The 13,058-nt window shown below is 42.7% G+C and overlaps 2 protein-coding genes across 3 annotated transcripts in view; one reads left to right on the top strand and one right to left on the bottom strand.

Moving 5' to 3' along the window:
• The window catches only part of LOC139273617 (zinc finger protein 432-like), a 137,149-nt gene that overhangs the window by 9,328 nt on the left and 114,763 nt on the right, over positions 1-13,058 (bottom strand). Inside the window, exon 5 of one of the 2 annotated variants that reach the window (XM_070890570.1) lies at positions 12,098-12,580. The exons of the other annotated variant lie outside the window; for it this stretch is intronic. Coding sequence (XP_070746671.1) covers positions 12,139-12,580 — 442 coding nt within the window. The 3' untranslated portion in view covers positions 12,098-12,138. The remainder of the gene's footprint in view (positions 1-12,097; positions 12,581-13,058) is intronic. 2 annotated transcript variants of the gene reach the window in all.
• LOC139273621 (zinc finger protein 530-like) overlaps positions 1-13,058 on the top strand; it is an 84,710-nt gene that overhangs the window by 69,281 nt on the left and 2,371 nt on the right. Inside the window, exons 3-4 of the mRNA XM_070890588.1 lie at positions 6,431-6,666; positions 12,891-12,945. Coding sequence (XP_070746689.1) covers positions 6,431-6,468 — 38 coding nt within the window. The 3' untranslated portion in view covers positions 6,469-6,666; positions 12,891-12,945. The remainder of the gene's footprint in view (positions 1-6,430; positions 6,667-12,890; positions 12,946-13,058) is intronic.

Raw genomic sequence — 13,058 nt, 5'->3', positions numbered from 1 at the left:
AATGAGTGCCGACACAGGCACCAGTGGGCACGATGTACACAATCTGAAATGTATCATTCTTAGATTCTGTGATTCTATAACTACATCATGTCCTTGTTTATATTACACTAGACCCTGTCTCTGTTCATATTACACTAGACCCTGTCTCTGTTTATATTACACTAGGTCCAGTCTCTGTTTATATTACACCAGACCTTGTCTCTGTGTTTATATTACACTAGACCTTGTCTCTGTTTATATTACATTAGACCGTGTCTCTGTGTTTATATTATACTAGGTCCTGTCTCTGTTTATATTACACTAGACCCTGTCTCTGTTTATATTACACTAGACCCTGTCTCTGTTCATATTACACTAGACCCTGTCTCTGTTTATATTACACTAGGTCCAGTCTCTGTTTATATTACACCAGACCCTGTCTCTGTTTATATTACACCAGACCCTGTATCTGTTTATATTACACTAGACCTTGTCTCTGTTTATACTACACCAGATTCTGTCTCTGTTTATATTAAACCAGACCCTGTCTCTGTTTATATTACATTAGACCCTGTCTCTGTGTTTATATTACACTAGACCCTGTCTCTGTTTATATTACACTTGACCCTGACTCTGTTTATATTACACTAGACCCTGTCTCTGTTCATATTACACTTGACCCTGACTCTGTTTATATTACACTAGACCCTGACTCTGTTTATATTACACTAGGTCCTGTCTCTGTTTATATTACACGAGAACCTGTCTCAGTTTATATTAAACTACACCCTGTCTCAGTTTATATTACACTAAACCCTGTCTATTTTTATATTACACTAGACCCTGTCTGTGTTTATATTACACTAGACCCTGTCTCTGTTTATATTACACTAGACTCTGTCTCTGTTTATATTACACTCAACCCTGTCTCTTTTATATTACACTTGACCCTGACTCTATTTATATCACACTAGATCCTGTCTCTGTTCATATTACACTTGACCCTGACTCTGTTTATATTACACTAGACCCTGTCTCTGTTTATATTACACTAGGCCCTGTCTCTGTTTATATTACACGAGAACCTGTCTCAATTTATATTAAACTACACCCTGTCTCTGTTTATATTACACTAAACCCTGTCTATTTTTATATTACACTAGACCCTGTCTGTGCTTATATTACACTAAAACCTGTCTGTGTTTATATTACACTAGACCCTGTCTCTGTTTATATTACACTAGGTCCTGTCTCTGTTTACATTACACTAGACCCTGTCTCTGTTTATAGTACACTGGACCCTGTCTCTGTTTATATTGCACTAGACCCTGTCTCTATTTATATTACACTCGGCCCTGTCTCTGTTTATATTACACTAGACCATCGAAACATAGAAATATGGAAACATAGAAAATAGGTGCAGGAGTAGGCCATTTGGCCCTTCTAGCCTGCACCGCCATTGAATGAGTTCATGGCTGAACATGCAACTTCAGTACCCCATTCCTGCTTTCTCGCCATACCCCTTGATCTCCCTAGTAGTAAGGATGACATCTAACTTCTTTTTGAATGTATTTAGTGAATTGGCCTTAACAACTTTCTATGGTAGAGAATTCCACAGTTTCACCACTCTCTGGGTGAAGAAGTTTTTCCTCATCTCGGTCCTAAATGGCTTACCCCTTATCCTTAGACTGTGACCCCTGGTTCTGGACTTCCCCAACATTGGGGACATTCTTCCTGCATCTAACATGTCTAAACCCGTCTGAATTTTAAAAGTTTCTATGAGATCACCTCTCATTCTTCTGAACTCAAGTGAATACAAGCCCAGTTGATGCAGTCTTACTTGATATGTCAGTCCAGCCATTCCGGGAATCAGTCTGGTGAACCTTTGCTGCACTCCCTCAATAGCAAGAATGTCCTTCCTCAAGTTATGAGACCAAAACTGTACACAATGCTCCAGGTGTGGCCTCACCAAGGTCCTGTGCAACTGTAGTAATACCTCCCTGCCCCTGTTCTCAAATCCCCTCGCTATGAAGGCCAAAATGCCATTTGCTTTCTTAACCGCCTGCTGTACCTGCATGCCAACCTTCAATGACCCTGTCTCAGTTTATATTAAACTAGACCCTGTCTCTGTTTATATTACACTAGACCCTGTCTATCTTTATATTACACGAGACCATGTTTCTGTTTATGTTACAGTAAACCCTATCTCTGTTTATATTACACTAAACCCTGTCTCTGTTTATATTACACTAGACCCTGTTTCTGTTTATATTACACTAGACCCTGTCTCTGTTTATATTACACTAGACCCTGTCTCTGTTTATATTACACTAGACTCTGTCTCTGTGTTTATATTACACTAGACTCTGTCTCTGTGTTTATATTACACTAGACCCTGTCTCTGTGTTTATATTACACTAGACCCTGTCTCTGTTTATATTACACTAGGCCCTGTCTCTGTTTATATTACACGAGAACCGTCTCAGTTTATATTAAACTACACCCTGTCTCTGTTTATATTACACTAAACCCTGTCTCTTTTTATATTACACTAGACCCTGTCTGTGTTTATATTACACTAGGCCCTGTCTCCGTTTATATTACCCTAGACCCTGTCTCTGTTTATATTACACTAGACCCTGTCTCTGTTTCTATTACATTAGACCCTGTCCCTGTTTATATTGCACTAGACCCTGTCTCTGTTTATATTACACTAGGCCCTGTCTCTGTTTATATTACACTAGACCATAGAAACATAGAAATGTGGAAACATAGAAAATAGGTGCAGGAGTAGGCCATTCGGCCCTTCGAGCCTGCACTGCCATTGAATGAGTTCATGGCTGAACATGCAACTTCAGTACCCCATTCCTGCTTTCTCGCCATACCCCTTGATTCCCCTAGTAGTAAGGACTTCATCTAACTCCTTTTTGAATATATTTAGTGAATTGGCCTCAACAACTTTCTGTGGTAGAGAATTCCACAGTTTCACCACTCTCTGGGTGAAGACGTTTTTCCACATCTCGGTCCTAAATGGCTTACACCTTATCCTTAGACTGTGACCCCTGGTTCTGGACTTCCCCAACATTGGGAACATTCTTCCTGCATCTAACCTGTCTAAACCCATCAGAATTTTAAACGTTTCTATGAGATCCCCTCTCACTCTTCTGAACTCCAGTGAATACAAGCCCAGTTGATCCCGTCTTACTTGATATGTCAGTCCAGCCATTCCGGGAATCAGTCTGCTGAAACTTCGCTATACTCCCTCAATAGCAAGAATGTCCTTCCTCAAGTTATGAGACCAAAACTGTACACATTGCTCCAGGTGTGGCCTCACCAAGGCCCTGTGCAACTGTAGTAATACCTCCCTGCCCCTGTTCTCAAATCCCCTCGCTATGAAGACCAACATGCCATTTGCTTTCTTAACCGCCTGCTGTACCTGCATGCCAACCTTCAATGACCCTGTCTCTCTTTATATTACACTAGAACCTGTCTTAGTTTATATTAAACTAGACTCTGTCTCTGTTTATATTGCACTAGACCATGTTTCTGTTTATGTTACACTAAACCCTGTCTCTGTTTAATATTAAACTAGACCCTGTCTCTGTTTATATCACACTAAACCCTGTCTCTCTTTATATTACACTAGACCATGTTCTGTTTATGTTACACTAAACCCTGTCTCTGTTTATATTACACTAAACCCTGTCTCTGTTTATATTAAACTAGACCATGTCTCTGTTTATATTACACTAGACCCTGTCTCTCTTTATATTACACTAGACCATGTTTCTGTTTATGTTACACTAAACCCTGTCTCTGTTTATATTACACTAGACCCTGTCTCTGTTTATATTACACTAGACCCTGTCTCTGTTTATTTTCACTAGACCCTGTCTCAGTTTATATTAAACTAGACCCTGTCTCTGTTTATATTACACTAGACCCTGTCTCTGTTTATATTACACTAGACCCTGTCTCTGTTTATATTACACTAGACCCGACTCTGTTTATATTACACTAGATCCCGACTCTGTTTATATTACACTAGACCCCGTCTCTGTTTCTATTACACTAGACGCTGTCTCTGTTTCTATTACACTAGACCATAGAAACATAGAAACATAGAAAATAGATGCAGGAGTAGGCCATTCGGCCCTTCGAGCCTGCACCGCCATTCAATGAGTTCATGGTTGAACATGCAACTTCAGTACCCCATTCCTGCTTTCTCGCCATACCCCTTGATCCCCCTCGTAGTAAGGACTACATCCACCTCCTTTTTGAATATATTTATTGAATTGGCCTCAACAACTTTCTGTGGTAGAAAATTCCACAGGTTCAGCACTCTCTGGATAAAGAAGTTTCTCCTCATCTCGGTCCTAAATGGCTTTCCCCTTATCCTTAGACTGTGACCCCTGGTTCTGGACTTCCCCAACATTGGGAACATTCTTCCTGCATCTAACCTGTCTAAACCCATCAGAATTTTAAACGTTCCTATGAGATCCCCTCTCATTCTTCTGAACTCCAGTGAATACAAGCCCAGTTGATCCAGTCTTTCTTGATATGTAAGTCCCGCCATCCCGCGAATCAGTCTGGTGAACCTTCGGTGCACTCCCTCAATAGCAAGAATGTCCTTCCTCAAGTTATGAGACCAAAACTGTACACAATACTCCAGGTGTGGCCTCACCAAGGCCCTGTACAACTGTAGTAACACCTCCCTGCCCCTGTACTCAAATCCCCTCGCTATGAAGGCCAACATGCCATTTGCTTTCTTAACCGCCTGCTGTATTTGCATGCCAACCTTCAATGACTCTGTCTCTGTTTATATTACACTAGAACCTGTCTCAGTTTATATTAAACTAGACCCTGTCCTTATTTATATTACACCAGACCATGTTTCTGTTTATATTACACTCGACCCTGTCTCTATTTATATTACACTTGACCCAGTCTCTGTTTATATTACATTAGACCATGTTTCTGTTTTTATTATACTGGACCCTGTCTCTGTTCATATTACACTACATCCTGTCTCTGTTTATATTACACTGGAACCTGTCTCAGTTTATATTAAACTAGACCCTGTCTCTGTTTATATTACACTAGGCCCTGTCTGTGTTTATATTACACTAGGCCTTTTCTCTGTTTATATTACACTAGACCATGTCTCTGTTTATATTACACTAGGCCCTGTCTGTGTTTATATTACACTAGACCCTGTCTCTGTTTATATTACACTAAATCCTGTCTCAGTTTATATTAAACTAGACTCTGCCTCTGTTTATATTACACTAGACCATGTTTCTGTTTATATTACACTAGACCCGGTCTCTGTTTATATTACACTAGACCCGGTCTCTGTTTATATTAAACTAGACCATGTCTCTGTTTATATTACTCTAGACCATGTCTCTGTTTATATTACTCGAGACCATGTTTCTGTTTAATTAAACTAGACCCTGTCTCTGTTTATAGTGTGTAATGTTGTGTGGAGGTGTGTGTGAGGGGGTGTAATGATGTGTGCGTGTGTGTGTGGGGAGGCGTGCGTATGTGTGTGTGGGTCTGCAGGAGGCTGTTTGTGGGTGTGTGGGGGGAGTGTGTAATGTGTGGAGGGATGTGTGAGGGTGTGTGTGTGTATGTGTGAGGGGGTTTAATGATGTGTGTGTGTGTGGGGAGATGTGTGTATGTGTGGGGAGGTGTGTAGGAGGCTGTGTGTGGGGGTGTATGTTGGTGTATGGGGGGAGTGTGTAATGTGTGGAGGGGTGTGTGACGGGGTTTGTGTGTAGGTGTGAGGGGGTGTAATGATGTGTGTACGTGTGTGTGGGGAGGTGTGTGTATGTGTGTGTGGGTGTATAGAAGGCTGTGTGTGGGGGTGTGTGTATGTGGGGGCGGAGTGTGTAATGTTGTGTGGAGGGGTGTGTGAGGGTGTGTATGTGTGTGTTGGGGGGATGCAATTCCACAGACATTAGTTAACCTCCAGTGCCTCACTATCCATAGACTCAGTGAGTGCCAGCAAGATTTTGACTGTGGTAGGCATCACAGCCTCAAATCCTGTCCTCAAATGACATCCACACACTTCCCAGTTGAGGTCCCTGGATTGGTATGAAGAGCAGCTGCAGTGGCTGATTTTTACTCATATTTAGCCCAGTGGTACTGAGGACAATTATAGCCCCTGAACTGCTGCCTTGGCTAAGATCAACTAACAGCCCAGATCAAGGATCGAACTTGCGACCTTGCCAGTCAGTACTGCAGTGTGATAAATTTGTGTGTGTGTGTGTGTGTGTGTAAACAAAACACATCATTCTTAATGTTTGCAAGTCAATTCCACAGAGATAAATTATCTTCAGCAATAATTTTCCAGTATTTTATTTACTTTTATGTAAAAAGTAATTGCAGAATGTTTAATATCTTCAACATGTATCGATAACCCATTGTCTTGTGTGCTCTTGTTTAGAAAGTGATGTCACACTGACCATTCTGTTACCAAGGTGACCATGTCTGTCCGCAGTATTCAGTGGGAAAGGGGATTAAATCACACCGAGGATAATGAGCAGCCACCCACCAGTCTCTGAGCTTTATTGTCCAGTGATCACCTCATCATCACATAGAAGCTCCTGAGATTTACCTCCGGTCTGTGACGATTGGTGCCAGTGATGGTAAAAGTGAAGCTGTATCTATACCTGCCATGAGGTTAATAAATCTGTCTTTCTCTCATTGATTATGTCCTTCATTTGCTCTATTTCTATCTCCTGTCTTCTGTTTCCTGACTGTTACTTTCACTGTTTCCTCCCCAACCATTTCCAATATTTGTGGATGTTATTTAGTGCTGCAATAACTAAGACATGGTCGAGGTTCAATAAACTGAGACAGGGTCTAGTGCAGTACAAGCAGAGACAGGGCCTAGTGTAATATAAACAGAGACAGGGTCTAGTGCAGTATAAACAGAGACAGGGTCTAGTGCAGTATAAACAGAGACAGGGTCTAGTGCAGTATAAACAGAGACAGGGTCTAGTGTAATATAAACAGAGACAGGGTCTAATGTAATATAAACAGAGACAGGGTCTAGTGTAATATAAACAGAGACAGGGTCTAGTGTAATATAAACAGAGACAGGGTCGAGTGCAGTATAAAGAGAGACAGGGCCTAGTGTAATATAAACAGAGACAGGGTCTAGTGTAATATAAACAGAGACAGGGTCTAGTGTAATATAAACAGAGACAGGGTCTAGTGTAATATAAACAGAGACAGGGTCTAATGTAATATAAACAGAGACAGGGTCTAGTGTAATATAAACAGAGACAGGGTCTCGTGTAATATAAACTGAGACAAGATCTAGTGTAATATACACAGAGATACGGTCCAGTGTAATATAAACAGAGACAGTGTCCAGTGTAATATAAACAGAGACAGGATCTAGTGTAATAAAAACAGAGACAGGACCTAGTGTAATATAAACAGAGACAGGGTGCAGTGTAATATAAACAGAGACAGGGTCCAGTGTAATATAAACAGAGACAGGGTCTAGTGTAATATAAACTGAAACAGGGTCTGGTGCATTGATAACTGAGACAAGGCCTCGTTTTACACTAGAAATAAGTCTTTAATAATTGAATAAGTTTTTTTGTAATAAAACTGAAAGAGGTGATAGTGTCACATGAACAGAAGCCTTTAACACTTTAACAATACCAGAAACATACTCTATCGAATACAATAGAGACAGTTATAATAATAGAGGTGTGCACTAGAACTGGAATAATAGGGGCAGGTTATTTTCCAATCAAAGCAGAGGCCGGGTCCAGTGGTACAATTCCAGAGACAGGGTCTCATACAATAAGAGTGGAGACAGGCTCCAGAGTAATAACAGCAAATGCATGGCCCACTGTGAGAGTAAAAAAGATAGTGCTGGATCCAATAATAACAGAGGCAGACTCTAGTGTTATACTGAACACAATGCTGGATCTAGTGTGTTGATCACACAGCCAGTATCTAGTGCACTCAAGCCAAGATTGGGTCTCATCTAATAGTGTGTGCAAGTCAGGGCCCTATTGCTATAATCTCATTCACCCATCACCCCTGTGCTCACTGACCTACATTAGCTCCCAGTTAAGCAATGCCTCGATTTTAAAATTCTAATGCTTGGGTCCAAAACTCTCCATGGCCTCGCCTCTCTATCATTGTAAGATTAGTGAAGACAATTGTGGGTCCCTTACAGTCAGAATCAGGTGAATTTATAATGGGGAACAAAGAAATGGCAAACCATTGAACAAATGCTTTGGTTCTGTCGTCACTAAGGAAGACACAAATAACCTTCCGGAAATACTAGGGGACCAAGGGTCTAGCGAGGAGGAGGAACTAAAGGAAATCCTTATTAGTCAGCAAATTGTGTTAGGAAAATTGATGGGATTGAAGGGCGATAAATCCTCAGAGCCTGACAGTCTGCATACCAGAGTACTTAAGGAAGTGGCCCTATCACTAGTGGATGCATTGGTGGTCATTTTCCAACATTCTATAGACTCTGGATCAGTTCCTATGGACTGGAGGGTAGCTAATGTAACCCCACTTTTTAAAAAAGGAGGGAGAGAGAAAACAGGTAATTATAGACTAGTCAGCCTGACATCGATGGTGGGGAAAAAGTTGGAATCAATTATTAAAGATGTAATAGCAGAGCATTTGGAAAGCAGGATCGGTCCAAATCAGCATGGATTTATGAAAGGGAAATCTCATAGAATTGTTTGAGGATGTATCTAGCAGAATAGACAATGCAACCCAGTGGATGTGGTGTATTTAGACTTTCAAAAGGCTTTTGACAAGGTCCCACACAGGAGATTGGTGTGCAAAATTAAAACACATGGTATTGGGGGTAATGTATTGAAGTGGATAGAGAACTGGATGGCAGACAGGAAGCAAAAAGTAGGAATAAACGGGTCCTTTTCAGAATGGCAGGCAGTGACTAGTGGGGTACCGCAAGGTTCAGTGCTGGAACCCCAGCTATTTACAATATACGTTAATGATTTAGATGAAGGAATTGAATGTAATATCTCCAAGTTTGCAGATGACACTAAGTTGGGTAGCAGTGTGAGCTGTGAGGAGGATGCTAAGAGGCTGCAGAATGACTTGGACAGGTTAGGTGAGTAGGCAAATACATGGCAGATGCGCTATAATGTAGATAAATATGAGGTTATCCACCTTGGTGGTAAAAACAGGAAGGCAGATTATCTGAATGGTAACAGATTCGTAAAAGGGAAGGTGCAACGAGACCTGGATGTCATGGTACATCAGTCATTGAAAGTTGGCATACAAGTACAGCAGGCGGTGAAGAAGGCAAATAGTATGTTGGCCTTCATAGCGAGAGGATTTGAGTATAGGAGCAGGGAGTCTTACTACAGTTGTACAGGGCCTTGGTGAGGCCACACCTTGAATATTGTGTACAGTTTTGGACTCCTAATCTGAGGAAGGACATTCTTGCTATTGAGGGAGTGCAGCGAAGGTTCACCAGACTGATTCCCAGGATGACAGGACTGACATATGAAGAAAGACTGGATTGACTAGGCTTATATTCAATGGAATTTAGAAGAATGAGAGGGGATCTCATGGAAACATATAAATTTCTGACAGGATTGGACAGGTTAGATGCAGGCAGAATGTTCCCGTGGGGAAGTTCAGAACCAGGGATCACAGTCTAAGGATAAGGGGTAAGCCATTTAGGACCGAGATGAGGAGAAACTTCTTCACTCAGAGAGTTGTGAGCATGTGGAATTCTCTACCACAGAAAGTTGTTGAGGCCAGTTCGTTAGATATATTCAAAAGGGAGTTAGATATGGCCCTCGCGGCTAAAGGGATCAAGGGGTATGGAGAGAAAGCAGGAATGGGGTACTGAAGTTGCATGATCAACCATGATCATATTGAATGGTGGTGCAGGCTCGAAGGGTCAAATGGCCTACTCCTGCACCTATTTTCTATATTTCTATCTCCTCCAGCCCCACAACCCTCCGAGTTCCCTGTGCTCTTCCAAATCTGTCCTCTTGGTCATCCCCGATTTTAATTGCTCCACCATTGGCGGCCGTGCCTTCAGCTGCCGAGGCTCTAAGTTCTGGAATTCCCCCTAAACCTCAACCTCCTCTTTCAAGGTTCTTCTTAAAAACTACCTCTTCGATCAACCTTTTGGGAATCTGTCCTGATATCTTTCTCTGTGGCTCTGTCTCAACAATGTCTTTTTATTGATATCGATCTTGTTAAGCGCCGATAGTGAGATATTTCACTGATTTAAAGGTGCTATATTAATGTAATTTCTTGTTGTTTTTTTGTTTTAGCAAATGCTTTGCCGAATGTCTAATAACAGAGTTAGGGCCCACTGCAGTATGAATGGGTGGGGTTAGTGTAATAACACAGGCACGGTCTAGTGTAATGGGAACAGGGAACAGACCATGTCAGTCTTGGCTCAGTGGTAGCACTCTCGGCCCTGAGTCAGAGGATCGAGGGTTCAATTCCCAATCCAGAGACCCGAGCACATAATCTAGGCCGAGACTCCAGGTGCCAGTACAGAGGGAGCGCTGCAGTGTCAGAGGTGGCGTCTTTCAGATCAGACATTGAACCGATGCCCCATCGAGTCCCTAAGTTGGACGTAAAAGATCCCACAGCCATGATTCTGAGGAAGAACAGGTGGAGTTCTCCCCTGGTGTCTTGGCAAATGTGTATCCATCAATTAAGATCACTCAGAACAGATTATCTTGTCATCATTACATGGCTGTTTGTGGGATCTTGCTGTGCACAAATTGGCTGCTCCATTACAACTCCTCTCCATTCACCTTCACCCCAACTCTCCAACCCCCATCACCCCCAATTCCTCTTTCACCCCTACTCCTGAACCCCCCTCATCCCAACTCCTCTTCCACTCCTACTCTATAACCCCCTCTCACCCTAACTCCTCTTTCACCACCACTCTCCAACCCCCTCACCCCTACTCTCCAACCCCTCCTCATCTTCTATTTACTTCAATTGAAAAGAAAGAGACAGGTTGTACCAGTCAGTATTTGAAATATATTTACAACAGATTTTAGATGTTCTTAGAGTTGGAATCTTTCTCTATCACTCGAGGAGTTAGATAACAGACTTTCTCCTGTGAATATAGAGCTGGTTTATTGGGCCATGATGTGGCTACATGTTCATCTTGTTGACTCTAAACCGTTATTTTTTTTAAAAATACACTTAGAGTAGATTCAAATTTAAATTGAACCCAGGTTTGCAGGCGTGATGCTCCAATCACACATCGAAGGTGAGAGAGATGCTGTGGGGCACATACTAAGTCCAGTAGCTGAAAGTGATTAACAGACTGGGTTTTGTGTTTAGTGATCCTGGGCTGTTACCGATACCTTCCCTGGATACCAAGGCTAGGAGAGGCACTCTGGAAGGTATGGGGAGCTGGGACTTGTCCCGGAGAGTAACCGAAGGTCTGAGAACTGAAATAATCTGGAGTCAGAAAGGAGAAAAGGCTCAAAAATGGTAGTATAGTATTAGGCAGTCCCTCGTATCGAGGATGACCCACTTCCACACCAAAAATACATGAGTTCACAGGTGTTTCAATGAGGGACCTGACAATCTAGGTCCTGAACTCCATACTGAAGGGTGGAAGATGCCTGTGCATGGATTCTTTTAACGTGGGGTAGCCGTTGTACACCAGCCACTACACGGGCTTGACAGAGCTAAGTCTTGATCCAGTGGCAAGGGTTAACCAAGACTCTGCTGCACGGACCTAGTGCACACATATGCTCCTACTATCCATAGATCGCAGTGTGGGCTGGCCCATGCTGCCCTGGGGCCTCGCCTCTTCTGGGCCCAGAATCCTCGCCTCTCCTGGGCCCCGATCTCTCACTGCTCCTCCGCCCCGATCAAAAATGGAGCCATCAGAAACAGGTCATCAATTAATCTCTTCTTATTTTGGAGACATAAAATATCAACATAATATTCTTTGAAATATCAAAATATTAAACTCCAGCGTAGTTGAAGGTTTATTAACATCAGCAGAAACAAACACCAACTAACAGAATGAACACAGTTCATTCGGATGTGAATAACAGCAGCAACAACAGCAGAATCCAAACCCTGCAGTCACTTGTGAACTCACTGGTGTGTCAGCAGGTTGGATGACAGAGTGAATCCCTTCCCTCACTCAGAGCAGGTGAACGGCCTCTCCCCAGTGTGAACTCGCTGGTGTGTAAGCAGGTTGGATGACCGAGTGAATCCCTTCCCACACTCAGAGCAGGTGAATGGTCTCTCCCCAGTATGAACTCGCTGGTGTGTCAGCAGGTTGGATGACTGAGTGAATCCCTTCCCACACACAGAGCAAGTGAACGGTCTCTCTTCAGTGTGAACTCGCTGGTGTGTCAGCAGGTGGGATGACCGAGTGAATCCCTCCCCACAATCAGAACAGGTGAACGGTCTCTCCCCAGTGTGAACTCGCTGGTGTCTCAGCAGGTTGGATGACTGAGTGAATCCCTTCCCACACACAGAGCAAGTGAACGGTCTCTCTTCAGTGTGAACTCGCTGGTGTGTCAACAACTGGGATGAATGAGTGAATCCCTTCCCACACACGCAGCAGGTGAACGAACTCTCCCCAGTGTGACTGCGTCGATGAATTTCCAGCCGTGATGGATAATTGAATCTCTTCCCACAGTCCCCACATTCCCACGGTTTCTCCATGGTGGGGGTGTCCTTATGTCTCTCCAGGATGGATGATCAGTTAAAGCTTCGTCCAGACACAGAACACGTGTACGGTTTCTCCCCGCTGTGTTTGTTTGTTCAGGCTGTGTAACTGGTTAAAGCTCTTTCCACAGTCAGTGCACTGGAACACTCTCACTCGGTTGTGTGTGTCTCGATGCTTTTCCAGTCACACTGATATTTGAAATCTTTTCCCACAGACAGAACAGACAAATATTTCTCCTTCCACATTCAAAGGCCGATGATATACTCGTGGTGAGGAATCGAGAGATTCGGTCAGATCTTGACGTGATATTTCGTTTGAGCTTCCCGTCTGCAAATCCTGCCCTTCTAATAACCTGGAAAAGGAGTTTACAAAAACCATTACT

This window comes from Pristiophorus japonicus, chromosome 9 (assembly GCF_044704955.1).
Source record: "Pristiophorus japonicus isolate sPriJap1 chromosome 9, sPriJap1.hap1, whole genome shotgun sequence".
NCBI lineage: Eukaryota > Metazoa > Chordata > Chondrichthyes > Pristiophoridae > Pristiophorus > Pristiophorus japonicus.
The sequence above is the reverse complement of the archived record's forward strand: the minus strand, read 5'-3'. Positions and strand labels throughout refer to the sequence as shown.